At 40.7% G+C, this 14728-nt stretch overlaps 1 protein-coding gene across 1 annotated transcript in view; it reads left to right on the top strand.

Moving 5' to 3' along the window:
• The first annotated feature begins 643 nt into the window (after window positions 1-643).
• LOC142786491 (FAS-associated factor 1-like) overlaps window positions 644-14728 on the top strand; it is a 66604-nt gene continuing 52519 nt past the window's right edge. The window contains exons 1-4 of the mRNA XM_075884205.1: window positions 644-801; window positions 6659-6727; window positions 8624-8756; window positions 9712-9797. Coding sequence (XP_075740320.1) covers window positions 763-801; window positions 6659-6727; window positions 8624-8756; window positions 9712-9797 — 327 coding nt within the window. The 5' untranslated portion in view covers window positions 644-762. The remainder of the gene's footprint in view (window positions 802-6658; window positions 6728-8623; window positions 8757-9711; window positions 9798-14728) is intronic.

The raw sequence follows: 14728 nt of genomic DNA, 5'->3' as shown, positions 1-14728 counted from the left end.
AAAAAACTACAGTAACAAAAAACAAAAAAGTAAGAAAGAAGGGCAACGTGGAGTGATATACCTATTGGTCGCAGGTTGAAGCTAGCGAACTCCAAGGCAATTGTTTATGAGGGCACTACGCAGAAAACGTCGTCTCCAAAGCAATTTTTCGTGTTAAACTCTTAAAATCGACATGCTTCTATGCGTTGTTTTGCAAAGCAAAAATAAAAACTGCTGAACCGTTATTTATCTTTAAAGAAACCTCAATCGTCACGAAGGTAAGTTCACTTGCTAACTAGGTTTTTATGTTTAATGTAATGTTAAGTAGAGGATACTTGAGGCAGCATCTTGATGGAGCAGCTTCTATAAATCTCTGAATTTTTTAGAGTATTGTTACAGTTGATTTTAGAGTTTGGTTACAGATTGGTTGCAAGTCTAGCTCAGTTTTGTTTTTGCGATCGTACAGACACAAAACCATCTCACTTAACTGTTCACCGGTTTATTTTGAGTCATTCAAGTCAACCCGCAATCATTTTTATAATAACTAAGAATGGTTTTGCCAATTTTACCGCATCGCCTTTTACTCGTCACCGCTGTTAGTCTCTTTAACTCCAGCGCTTTTCTTCTTGTAGTTTTTTTGTTTAAGTCAAGGCCAGAAACAGTGGGCGCTCCTTGCGGCGTTGGCAACGCTGGCCAGGCCCGTCGTCAGAATGAGCGTTCACATCCCACGGCCATGGTCGCAAGTTTCTGGTCGCAGCGGCGAATCCCCTCAGCACGGACGTGATGACTGAGCAACGAGACCAAATCTTGGCCGATTTTCAGGTGAGGGAACGTGCGTCGCAGGACGCCGATTCGTAGGCCTGCACCGGGCTTCACGTCTTCTTGGGAGCTCGCCGTTCCTCTAGGGGCGAACGCACTCGAAGTCTCCACGGGCTTGAGGGGTTCAAGGATTCGGCTGACGCGCTTGCGAGAACTCGACCCTGGCGCCCGGAGAACTTCAAAGCGCAGCGTCACTGCGAAGTTGGCACCTCGCGGGGTGTAATCGGTCGCCAGCAAGCGCCTCATGTTCTTCATAAACGCGGAGGCTTATTTCCGACTTATCGCTTGTTGTGTGTGCAACTTGACGCACGGTTCATTCGATTGATAAACCGTACAGCGAGGTCGTGAACGCCGACGTGGTCACTTCTTTTTGTAGTGAGCAGTTACAACAGCGGTTGTTGTATGTGGACACGAAAAAACAACCTGACGCCACTCTTGCGCAATCGAGGGCTTTTTCTCGGACCTTGAGCTCGAAAATCAGCTGTCGCTGACACCTTCCCTTTGTTCCGTACGACTGCAGTGGCACCAGCTGTAAATCGCATGCGATTTCTTTCCCGGATGAGACTCGAAACGCCCGGACAATGTTCTCGGGGATCACCTGCACACTGCGTTTTTCCGAATGCCGCTTCTTTTCGTACGACGGAATTCTGAGGCGTCAGATTGCTTCTGCGAGCATCGCCTGTCGTCGGAATATCTCGTCATCGCATGAAACGGTGGGGCGGACACATGTGTGCCGTGTAGACTGAGCAGTCGAGCGGTAGACGAATTTAATGAATCGCGACATTGAGTAAGAATTGAACCAAGGACAAAAGGCCCGGCGCGATTCTAGGGCAAGCTGTAGTGTTGCTGTCTCTGGCTTTCGCGAAAGACGTTGGCTCATTGTATTTTCTAATCGGCACCTTGGTTGAAGTTTAGACAGTCTATCTTGAAGGCAGTGCGTAAGCGCTGTCAGTAATGTTGTCCTTATCTGATAAAATATAATTTTAGATAGGCGTTTAGGTCCCCCAATGCTTAGCTATCTTACTGGGCTAAAAAATATGAGAAAAAAAAGCTGTGGGGTCATGTTGATGACCTTGCAAACCAGTGTGCATTTTGCAACTGCAGCTGTAAATGCATGTATGTTTCCTAGACTTGCAGCAGAAGGGCAATTGCATTGACAGAAGTTCAGAAATCGCAAAAAAAAAAAAAGTCTTCATCCTTTTAATCTTCGCCACATGTGTTTGACAAACTGTTTCAATACAAGCCAACTCGGCAGTATCTTTTTTACTTGGGAAATGTGTTTGTTGTGTTTCACTGACGCATTTGGTTTGGGGTGCTTGCATCCACCCAAAGTGCTTTGTTTTGGTACATGACACTTAAGCATGATTGATGCTCCTGGTGAGAGCCGTCACAGACATACAAAACACTTCCACTTAAATTGCGAATTGATACCAGGTCATTTTTGTAGGGACATCAAATGGAAAGACCTAATGATTTAGCAGGCTGTTGGGTCATGCTATCTGGTATCGATTCATGGTGGTAGTTGATGCGAACATTTTATAGCACCTTAACAGGTACATGGAAACTCGAAACAATGAGTACCTGCTTCAACTTAAGTTTAATTTAGAAAGTGTTTATATACACTGATGTAAAAAGGAAACAAAAAAAAAACCTTAACAAATAAGATATCAGATATCGCGTCAACGATGCCAGTTCTTTGTTACCATCCTACCAACCCTCTTGTTATTTTACTTTTTTTCTTGTAATCAAAATTTGTAGTTTGTTTACACTGACTGTAACAAAGCTTAAGAACTCTGTAGTGGTCCATTTCTCCAGCATCTTCTAGTGGGTCATTTTCTCCAGCTTCTGTCTGATCGAACGCCGCTCATGATAGGAGTTCATGCTTTGCCTCGACTGTCACTTTTGCGCACTGTCGCCAAGTGTGGTCCAATAAACACCATTACGGTACTAAACAATCACGCTGCGTTTGAGGTGCTGTGTAGTCATCAAAGGGGTGATGTGCAGTCGCTGACAGGGCTGTGCTGTTTTTTAATGTTATGGCTGTCGTTTTCGATTCTATCTCATGCTGCATGGTCCATAGGCGTATTCCTCCGCTTTCAACCACTGGAATGGTGACAGCATCACTTGAACACACTGTTTTGTTGTTTAAGTTTTTTTTGCGAACAAGGTTGTTGTAACAGGAAAAAAAATCGCAATTAAAACAGCTCAATAAATGTCCCACATCACTAGGATCGCTGTGGCAACAAGGCAGCAGAAGCAAAGTGCATCTAAAAAAAAAGTAAAGTATCATACAAAGAAAAAATAGTGACATGCTTAACAAAGCATATTCAAAATATAAACATTAGAAAGTGTGCTCAATTTCATAAGTACCTCAAGTAAAATGCATATGCTCTGCAAACGAGAAACTTAATGTTTAAAAACCATGGCTGTTGTACATACCATCTTTCAGAGTGCGGGTCTTGGTGCACAGAGAGATTTGATTGCAGGGTAGCTGAATTATATATATAACCATGACTTTTTACCGTGTCAAATCTAAGAGTGATTAGTGCATTCATGCAGCAAGTTTACTTTATATAAACTTAGTGCATTCATGCAGCAAGCTTACTTTAATTAACTAATTTGCCATACATACGTGCGTTCATCATGTGGAAATTTGTTCGACCTTACACGTCAGTTAAGTGTGTATGGCGCATTGGAGTTGAACCAGGAAGCAGTGTCTGTTATTTTGGCACTTGAAAACTGAGTAGTATGTCTTCAATTCGCGTGGCAGTGGAATATAAGCCATTGCATGAAACATAAGTGATATAAAAAGGACAGCACTTCACTAGGCACACAAGAAAGGTTGTCTCCTTTTCTCAAATGCTTTTGGCACGCATTTTACATTTCGCCGTACATGGTTCTTGTTGCATTGTTACGGTGGCAAATGCATCAGATAAAAAAATCACTGAGCTTGTGCTCAGAAAAGCAGCCGACATGCGCATACAGTGACGATGGTAAGCGCTGGCCTCTTACGTCTATAAAGCACTGGCTATTCAGACACTAGCTTTGAAATGTTTCAGAATATTCACAGATGGTCACGCAATTTCTAAATGTGCTCCACCATGCGTGTCATGCGCTGAATTCAGTTAAAACAGTTGGAAACACTCTTAGAAGCTTTCAATAAATTCAGCACTGCATGTGTGGAGTGATTGCACATTTTAAGTTTCAGTTTATCAAAACTTTTTCACAATAAAAAAAGTGTCATTATTGAAATAGTAATGGCACAAATGTCTATTTTATTATTATTATTATTATCATCACCATTATTATTATCAGAAAGTCTTGAGCTTCTTAGATTTTAGGAAAACGTGCAAGTGTCAAAGCATTTTACACAACTTACTACGTCTTGTAGCGTACTAATTGTTTTCTGAGAACTGCATTTCTTTTTCTATATCTAGGAATTGGATGCAGTGTTATTTATTGGCTAGCTCCACTTACGCATTCTCTGCAGTCACTGTTGTTAGAGCACATTGAATTCATGCAGTACTCAAATTTATATTTTAACGAGTAATGTCATTGCATCCAACCTTCATTCCACATGAACATAATTTAATTTTGGCGTAATGTGCAGTAACAATAAGCGTAAATTGAGTCGTGCATATCGCACATAAGGTGCATGAACAAATAAAATTGTTAGCTAGCATAGATGAATAAGCATCACTTACAGTCTCATCTTCCTGGCTTTGCAAGATAGGCTTGTAGCTCTACCAGGAATGTTATTGAACAGTTGGAAGCATGAGCAAGCTAGGAACGTTTGAGTGGTCATTTGTACAGTTTTGACATTACTACACTGTCACATTTTCACAAGTATTTTTATACTGGTAACACACCCAACCTCAAAACTAAAATTGGCCTCGTTGTGTAGTGGCTTTTCTCATGGCAATGTGTGGGTGCAGTATGGACCTTGCAGAACTAGCAGGAGAGAACCCAGATTTCTTTTAGCCACCATGTTGGTGTAGATTTTAAAAGAAAAAAATCTTCTGAATTTTGTAACTTAACAATATCTTGCTCGAAAAAGTTAACCCTCAATGCCTGTTGGCTGTAAATGTAATGAAACTGAGACTCTCATGTTAATGGCGTGGGCCTGGTGAGTTTTAATTGGCGTTGAAATATGATGGACTTGGTCATGTGGGATCTGTAACCGTTGCTCCAAGTGAACCCAAGACGCTCACCAGATTTTCTGTTTCATGGGGTATTTTAATGCTTTCGTATTTACTGGTTTCTCGCTTTTGCTTTGCTAACTGGTTTCATGCTTCCTGTGCTTTGCTAAGAGAATACGGTGCTCCCACATACTCGTGGCCTTGCATTCTACAAGTTATGGCTTTCGAGATGTCGCACGCACGCCACGCACTTTCTATATCGAAGGCCATGTACAGATCATGTAGTTTTCTAAGATTACTGCCAAATGGCTCTCGTGTCTCACACAGTTCCTCCAGAATCTAATTTACTAATTTTCTCAACCAGAACATGAAATAAACGCTTTATTCACTATTTGCAATGAAGCATGCAGATATGCAGCCTATTTTTTTTGCTCCCACTTCTTATTCTACAAAAGCAGGCCATCGTTGCTGCTGATAAAACATTACATGGCACCATGTACAGATCCCCCATACTCTGGGAATGTCCCCTGTGGTGGTGGATAGTACCAGCTGTGGTAGCTTAGCTGTCAGATTTGTGCGCTCTTTCTGATTACTGGCCACAGCCAATGCACCATAATGGGAGTGAAATGCAAATGAAACCGTTTACTCATGCTTACACACACATAAAATAACCCCAAATGGTCACTTCAGTTCATACTGCTCGACTATGGCATACTTATTGTTGGTTTAGTACATAAGACCACTGAATTTAATCATTTAAGGCCTTAAATATGAAAAAGCTGAAGTGAATAAAAATTTTCTCATTTTCTAGCTTTAAATGGCAACCTTTAAATAATTCTGTAGTTAAATTTCATAATTTGCAGCTTTAATGCATACTTTCATGTATGTCACAAGTTTTCCATATGCCACAGAAGTGAGGACCTAGCAACAAAAACACACTTCAGAACCTCTTGGATTCGTACACACCAAATAAACAAAATTATTGAAGATAGAATTTACATCACATAGGCGAGGAAGAACGCAGAAGTGAGAGCTGTTGCACGTGATTTGCACTCTATTCCATCAGGTACAAAACAATTGTTCTAGTTCTAGCATAAAATACCTTAGACGAGATGCCACTGATGTTTATGCTGAAAGCTACGTTTCTGGTGAGTACTCGACAGCAGGCAATAAAGGCAGCAAGTCTTTCGGAACTTACTTGCTCGAGGTTTTCATGTACGTCGAGAATTCGCGACTTTCAGCAGTAAAAGGTCAGTCTTGCTGCCGGGGACCGTGGCTTTGTGCTGTTTGGCTTCGAGCTTTGGCTTTGCACTTGATTGCCGCACATTGACGCAAGCAAGCAATCTGTTGATTTTGCTTGACAGGCAAGCGAGATGACGAGAAAAAGGGGGCGGGCTAGTTGTTTGTTACAAATGGAGGAGAAAGAATGCAACCGGGTGACAGCTAGCCTGCTGACATGTGTGCAACGTAGCACTGAACGGCAGAGTGGCCAATACTAGTAGCGCAGTGCACCATCCCCTGAAAAAACCCTGAGCATTGACTCTAAGCTACGCCGTACCACAACACCTGAAGGGGAGATGGGAAGCCCGTAGAGCAGCATGTAAGTGCTTTAATTGGTGAGCTGCGATTGAGGAGCACTTTAAAAAAATAATAAAGAAGTGTTGTGAAACCTGATTGGTCTGCTACAATGAGCAAGCTGGTGTTTGTTTCATTCTGGCCAGGCCTGCACCGGACTTGAAGATGTGGGGGAGTGTTTCATGTTCCTGGAGCAGGCCAACTGGAACCTTCTGGTGAGTAGATGTATCTGGACCGTTGGTTATTTCTCGTGAAAACCAGTTATGTTTCGCTCAATGGCTGTAGTAGCCTCCTGCCAACTGTGAGATTACGAGTTTTGTTCCCCTTGGCAGCATTATCCTAGTCGTTCGGGGGGGGGGGGGGGGGAGGCTGGAAACTCAAAAGTGCGAAAGAGTTGTAGCCAATCAAAATTTTCTCATATCCTCATTTGTGGAGTTTCTTGGGTCTTTTGTATTGCACTTATATTGCCATGCATATATTGTTTTGCGCTGTGCTGGCAAGTGTTTTCACAGGACTTTCGTTGTACGAAACATGCCTGCTGTGTCTGAAATTTCTTGAATATTGTCACTAATAATGTAACAGTGGGGGCACTGTACTAATGATGGAAAGAGTTCTGTGCTCTTTAGAAGCTGTTTATTACGAAGCTGAGGCTTATCTTCACTTCAAACGATAAGAGTCATCTGACATGCACTTCCTGTTTTGAAAAGTACTAGGAAGGCAATATGTTATTGATTTTCTACATTGCATGATGAGAGCTACGGCTTATTATTGTTCTGAAGATAACAGAATAAGTCCTAATAAAAGGGGCATATATTTTTCTGCCGTGTATAATCTTAAATGTACTTATTCTCGCTCTCTAGAATAGGTGGTATGCATGTGACATCAGCGTATGCTGTTTCGTTGTACGATTTGAAGTTTTAGCTTTGCTTCTGGGAATCAGCAGACAATGAACAAGTTGACATGGCACAGCTTTTGACCATGCTAACCGTAAAACAGTATGATGACTTGAATGACATGAGTGCATACACAAGAAGCCGTGTAAAGATAGTTGGAAATCTTGGATAGCTACAAATCTCACACGTCAACATCACTGTTGCAAGAGGCTTTTTGTGTTCTGGGCATACATTTGCAGAATGAGCAGTCCATCTGCCTTTCTGCTTGCAACTCAGACTCCTCAATATCACTTGGCACAATGTAAAGTACCCCTGTGAAAACATTTGTTCAGTACAGTTGAACCCCTTTATGAGAGGCACCAATATAAGGGCAAATGGGTGTAAGAAACACCAGTGTGCCTACAGTAAAATACGAGTGGATACTAAAATGCATACGTGGTACCCTGCTTATAAGAGACATCTCTATAAAAGATGAAAATTGCTGCTCTTATAAAGGGGTTCGACTGTAACAACCTTTTTATTTTGAGAACTAGTGTTCTTCAATTTATTGAAGCATGTGACAACAGTAAGTAATTACCATCAGTCTTTGGTTATAATAAACCATTTATGAGTGGATTAGAGTAGCGTAGCTTCATGCATAGGTGCCATAGGCTCTGATCAAAGAAAGTCAAGGGAGTAGGATACTTTAGGCATTTTCTACTATGTAATTATAGTTAGAGCAACTATATGTCTTGTATTAGTGCCTAGTGTAATTAGCCACGTTTTATTTTTTTTTTCTAAAGGTAATGAACGATTCACAGCGCATGTGCAAGTTCATTACAGGCTACGAGCATTATGAATTAAGCAAGAAGAACTATTTCTTATCGTTAGAGTTCAAATTAGATACACTGAACATGCTATTTAACATGGCAGCTCCTCTAATGAAGTGGCAGTGTGTAGGTGCACTCTGTACATTAGAATTGAGTGGACCCTCATTGTCATTTTGTATAGTGTTCAATTTATTGAAGCTAAATTTCCAAGTTGGCACAAAAATTTGTACACCACGACTCTATAGGATAGAAATGGAATATGGAAGCTGCAGGCAACTGCATTTCTCCATTCTTCTCGTGGTAGGCGCTCACTTTATAGTCTTGAAAGCTCGCACTCTATTTTGAAGATTCTAATAAGGCTAAAGCAGCATTGTGGATTGTCAAATTTGCGGGGCTTCAAAATGTGCAGGACGCGGTACACAATGCACTGCCTCGGGAAACACAGTCACTGCCATCGGAAGAGGACTCTGTTCAGCGAATTCAGCTCATCTACCGGGACCGGGCGGTGGCCCTGACGCTTCCGCGACAGGGGCTCACATGCGGTGAGTTTATAACTCCCACTGATTGCATACCCCTGCACTTTGTAGTTACACACTAATAAGTCAACATTATTTTCGCCGGTCACCAAGATGTTATGGTTTACAAACCAGAAAAGTCGTTGAACGCACCTTGAGCAAGCTGCTGAGTTACTGTCATATCAGTGAAGTTGGTTCTTTCAGTAAAGGCTCAACTCTTATCTCAACTAAAACTGAGTGCTCATCTTCATAACAATAATGCCCAGCATATTGGTAGCGGGTATACTTAAAAAAATTAATATTAACAGAGCAAGTTTCAGCCCTTCACCTCCATGTAATAAAAAGGTACCGTAAATGCCCTAACCAAGGGCCTAACCAAGAGCCTGTAAGGTACCTGTAAATAAATAAAGAGGAGCTACGACTCAAATTGATTGAACAGCATCTGAGAACACAAATGCCATATGTTTCACTACCATAAGTTTATATTAGTGAAAAAAAATCAATGTTTGAATTTTGTTCTTGAATTTCGAGTTGAAATATTCACGCATGCTGTCAAACCTTTCAAATCTTATATTTCGCACTTTTGTGACGTGGGCTCGATGAAATTTTCTCAGAAACGCCGTTTCCTGGGTTTATAGCACCCACTGATGACTATGTACTTTATTTTTATCTATTAGAAGTTACGTAGGACTTAGTAGATGCTCTCAAAATCTATGGCATCATGGTGTTTCGGGCAGGAATCTTAGAGTGGTGTCTCCACCTGCATGTTCCTTTCGCTCATTTTCTCGCTTACCAAGCATCGTGTAGTGGTAAGAGGGATGTTTACAGTATTGTGAAAGTGTAATTTACTAGTACACGAAGAATCTTCCTTGCTCTTTAGTATCTGTTTAACTGTGCAAAACTGCAATAGCAAGCTGCTGTCTTCTTGAGCCACGTTGGCACTGCCCTAACCGTAGATGTCTGTGCCGCCTTTCTCGTCCAGGTGATGTGCGGCAATTGATTGCACAGGAAACATGCGTCCCACCGTGTCGTCAGTCGCTGATGGGATGGGACCACGTCACAGATGAGGTGGGTTGTGTTGCATGGAAATGGTGTAGACCAGGGTGTTGGAACAAAATGTTTTTCGTTTCAATCCACAGACAAAAGTTTCGTTTCGTTTCTGTTCCGGAAGGAAAAGAAAAAAACTTTCCACAACGGTTCGTAACGGTTTCTTAATAATAATAACTAACTAAATATTCAATATTAGAAGTACTTACTGAAAAATAAAAAATAAACTAACAAACAAAAGTGTATTAATAAGTGTAAGGGTTTTACGCCAGAAAGCGACGATATGATTGAGGGAAGCCGCGAAAAATTTGGAAGCAAGCCTACAACAAAAACTCTATATTTATTTTCTCTCAAGTTTGAACCACCAATTTTTGTCAAGAGGGTGCACACGATTTCAGAAGCAGCCAAACATCGAGTGTACTTTCCGAATAGTGAGAGACTGCTGCTTTGACAAAACAAACTTCAATGCCGAAAATGCTCTCTCCACGCTGACTTGTTTGGCTGGCACACCAAGGGTCACTTGTGCTAACATGTATAGCTCCGTTTGGCGCTCTTTGCACTTGTCCCAAAATATCAACACATTCGTGCTTCTTGGAAGGCGCGGCTGCTTGTCCAGCATTTACGGTAAGCGTGCCATCTCCGCTGATACTGGCTCACTTGTCAAATGTGACTGAGCTCCAACTACACCATTCTTTGTTCTCAAAAAAAAGGTCTCGATGGCATCTTCTGGTTTCTCTGAAGCTGACTAGCGGTGCTCTCTGGAATGCAGCTTCTACATTGATTCTCCTGAAGGCCTGTAATGCACTTCCAGGTTTTGCACACTTGCATTCTTGCTCATGATATTTTTCTTGAGCGAATTAGAAATTTGTAGAGCAGACTCAATGCTTTGTGTCAAGAGTGTTAGCATAGTCTCAGAAGGAGCCCACCATCAGCGCGACTGCTGTTCTGATCAAACTGCAGTGCGGATAATGTCTTCACCACGAAGTCCTGTGTGAGAGGCACACAAAAGTCCACTTGTAATAATACGAAGAGCTCTGGTTGTGACTTTTTTAGCTTTCCCCAATATTTTATCATCTTTACTTTGGGGTATCTGTCGGAGATGCGCACTGATTCTGTACCCTGAGTTATGCTTTGATGCTCACGCTGCATGACCTCGCTTTTTCCATTTCACCAAATTTTCCCGTGAACTGAAACACGGTAAAAAATATTTAGTTTTTACTCCGGAACAAAATAATACGTGATATTCGGATTACGTTTTCATTCTCGTCGAAAATATCGTTTTATTTTCGTTTTCAGTTTTCGTTCCGTTCCGACACTCTGGTGTAGACAGTGTGTGGTCTTGTAGAATGTAGGATTGCGAAGGAAGCCAGCCTTGTAGCCCTAGTGCATCCATCGTCGAGAATTTTCACATCATCTGCACGGGCCCAGATACTGCTATCATGAGCAAAGGAGAACTGCATGCTATCAGAGAGTGGAACAGTGTTTTTACTTGATTGAAATGTATAAAACAAGATGTATTTTAGTTCAGGACTTCCTTTCACATTCTCTTCGTAGAGTTTTGTTCGAAAGCTTTACAAAATTTGCTTTCATTTTTTTTCTGTACTTATCAATGTGCTGGCAAAAAAAAAAAAATACTCAAATTTTGAAAGATAGCCTAAGAAAATTGTTTTCTCGCTCCTTGTTCATTTCGAAAGACAGCTTCTTTCAATAAATAGAAACCATCGTGCGAGTGCAATGAAAAAACACTACACACGAAAAGGAATACAGTCGAACACCTTTAAAAGGGGGCACTGCTATTAGAGACAAATGGGTATAAGAGACACCAGTGTACCTAGTAGACCTGTGTGCCGGTACCAAAATTGCCGGCGGTAGCTTGTCAACGGCTTGGGGTCTACCGGATCGGCGGCGGCGCGGGTAGGGGGGAGGGGGTATGATCACATTTCAAGAGCTGGTGAGAATAGCGACTTGTTCTTTGAATTTAAAAAAAAAAATTTCCCCAAAAGGGCGAAGCACTTAAAGTGACAGCAGCATGTCTTAATGTTATTTATTTTCAAATACTTCTCTTTCGGTTTTCGAGACATAGCAGGTGTAAACAAAAATGTTCTACACCTTCAAACATACAATTTAACAAAATACATGTTATAGTACATATTAAATGGTAATCTGCTACTATCTATCAAGAGAAAGGTATATAACAGCTGCACCTTGCCGATAGTTACCGACGGAGCAGAAACATGGAGACTTAGAAAGAGAGTTCAGCTTAAGGGGGCAGACTGGTATTAGAAATTTTTTTTAATTTATTCAGTGATCTTGATCAAACTGCACAGGGTTATGCAGTTTTTTCTGCTGATTTCAAATATTTAATTAGTTTTCCTGTAACTTATATTTTTCCTGAGATAACTTAAGTTCATCCAGTATTGTTTAAGGCCACCATAGGAAAAGGAGTGCTCAATTAAAAGTGATATTTAAAATATGCCAACATAGACTAATGACTATAGAGTGATAGTGTGCAAGAGTTTTTGTTTTTAGACCTTTTTTGGTTATTTTAAGGCAAAATGAACTACCCATTTTAAAAGCAGTTAGAATTGTGCTATAATTTTGATGAGTAATTTGTCAAAAAGGCTTGTGCTCTAAATTCTGCTTCCATACTTGCATTCTACACGCAGACAGATTTCCACTGCAAAAAAATTATTGTTGTACCTGCCCTAGCTGCAGAGATATTGAGGCTTCAAAATAGAACAGTCGTAGATTTACTTTTTAGAGAAAAATGGAAAAAACTGAAAACAGATAGTTTCTTTAAGAAGCAACATTCATGGTGCCCATGTTCTGCGATCCTCATAAAGGTGCTCATAAATTGGTAGCAGAGCTTTAGACACAGGTGCTGGCAAATTATAAAGAAGCCTCAAAGTCATTTCCCCATTTTTTCGCAGGTTCTGCATATTAACAGCACCAAGAATATGGACAGTTAGAATGAAATTACAAAAAAATTACTACCTCCTGGTGTGTGAAACTTTGCAGAGAGATAGAAAAATACTTGCAGAAACCAAATATGTCAATTTAAAAAAATGAATTTCTTAGTCACTTTTTGGTCTCAAAGACCAGTCTGTCCCCTAAATTGAGGACGATGCAGTGAGCGATGGAAAGGAAAATTATAGGTGTAACCTAAAGAGACAAAGAGAACAGGGTGGGTCGGGGAACAAATCGGGGTTAAGGATATCATAGTTGAAATCAAGACGAAGAAATGGACATGGGCTGGGCATGTAGCACGTAGCCAGCATAACCGCTAGTAATTAAGGGTAACTGACTGGATTCCCAGAGAAGGCAAGCGCACAATGGGGACACAGAAAGTTAAGTAAGCCGATGAGATTTAAAAGTCCACAGGTATAACACAGCAGCAGAAAGCACTAGACCGGGTTGATTGACGGATCGTGAAAGAGGCCTTTGCCCTGCAGTTGGCGTATTCAGGCTGATGATGATGATGTTCACGCAATGCTTTTTTCCAATTGCTCAGAGCCAAGTCTGCTCAGGTAGCCATGAATCTAATTATGAAAATGCATGTTCCACAGAAAAGCAAACAAGAAACAAAAGAAAATTAAAACAATTTATATTGAATCTATCGGGCACAATATTCATAGAATCAAATCACTGAGTACGGTGAGCAGAAGGTGCAACAAAGGGTATAGGTGCAAGAACACTGTAATCAGTGTGAACTGTTTTATTTATGGAGGAAGATGACAGGTTTGCAAGTGCACTTATGTTCGACAGGGGCTGCAGCAATAAAACATGCGCATGCGAAGTAACAAGAAACACTGGTCAAAGTGACATAATATAAGGAGTATTGCTTTTTTTATCAGATTCTCACATAGCTATGTCAGGTCACCAAACAACCAACGCTTATTCCAGTTTGGCCGAAATCTTATAGGCTGTCAGTCTGTATCCTTTTGTCTAGTTGCTTAATCTGAATCAAAGATACTAATGCTTTCACAGATATTGTACTGTTTCGAAATATTGTGTCATTTTAAATGTGTTGGGAGAGTTGCACCAACGTATATTTAAGCTCTGTGGCACGTGCTATACTTACACCGTCATAAGTATATTCAAAATGAAGAGGCCATTCTTTTTTTTTAAATGTCGTGACTACGGTATGTCACGTTTCAATTGCCATGTTTCACTCCTGTTACAAAAACGACAAAAAAAAACTGTAATCAGCGCATGTTGGTCTTGAGTATTAGAGATGAGACAATGTAGTCGTCTGCATAAATTTCAAGTTTAATGGGGGTCTTACTGATAATCTCAGCTACGTCACTTATACAAATAATAAACAAAAGCCGCCCAAGTGCTGAGCCTCCAGGCACCCCTAACATGATTTGTATGTCGGATGACTTCACGCTTTTCAACGTAATGAAATCGCAAGTGCTTTGTTATCCAATCAACCAGCTTGTTGTTGCCGAAATTGTAAAGAAGGTAGAAGGGAGGTTCAGTATGGAAAACTTTGTCAAAATCCTTAGAATTGTCAATAAATATGGCATAAATCTGTCTTCGGTCTAAAGGGAAGAAAAATGTCGTGTGTAAATTCAAGCAACTGTGTAGCCTTAGGGAAAATAGGTTATGTGCATTAAGGTATTCTACATAGTATTTGTTGACTACTATATGCTCCAAAAGTGTGGAGCTGGTATGGAAAGCTAAGTTATCGGCCCATAATTTGCTATTTGCTTGTTTCCAGACTTAAGAGCACGACGTTTGCTAATTTTCGCAGTAGAGAGATTGTTGCAGACATTTACTTTTTTAAATATTACTGTAAAATAATTAGCATACCATAATCAGTACCACTTTAAAGTATGTTTGGCATATCGTCTGGGCCAGAATGTATTGTAACTTCAAAATACTATTATATTATGCACTTCAGAGGAGCTCAATTCAAGATTAGGAAGAGCAGGTGAACGGGGCTTCCT

This window comes from Rhipicephalus microplus, unplaced genomic scaffold (assembly GCF_043290135.1).
Source record: "Rhipicephalus microplus isolate Deutch F79 unplaced genomic scaffold, USDA_Rmic scaffold_24, whole genome shotgun sequence".
Classification (NCBI taxonomy): Eukaryota; Metazoa; Arthropoda; class Arachnida; order Ixodida; family Ixodidae; genus Rhipicephalus; species Rhipicephalus microplus.
The sequence above is the reverse complement of the archived record's forward strand: the minus strand, read 5'-3'. Positions and strand labels throughout refer to the sequence as shown.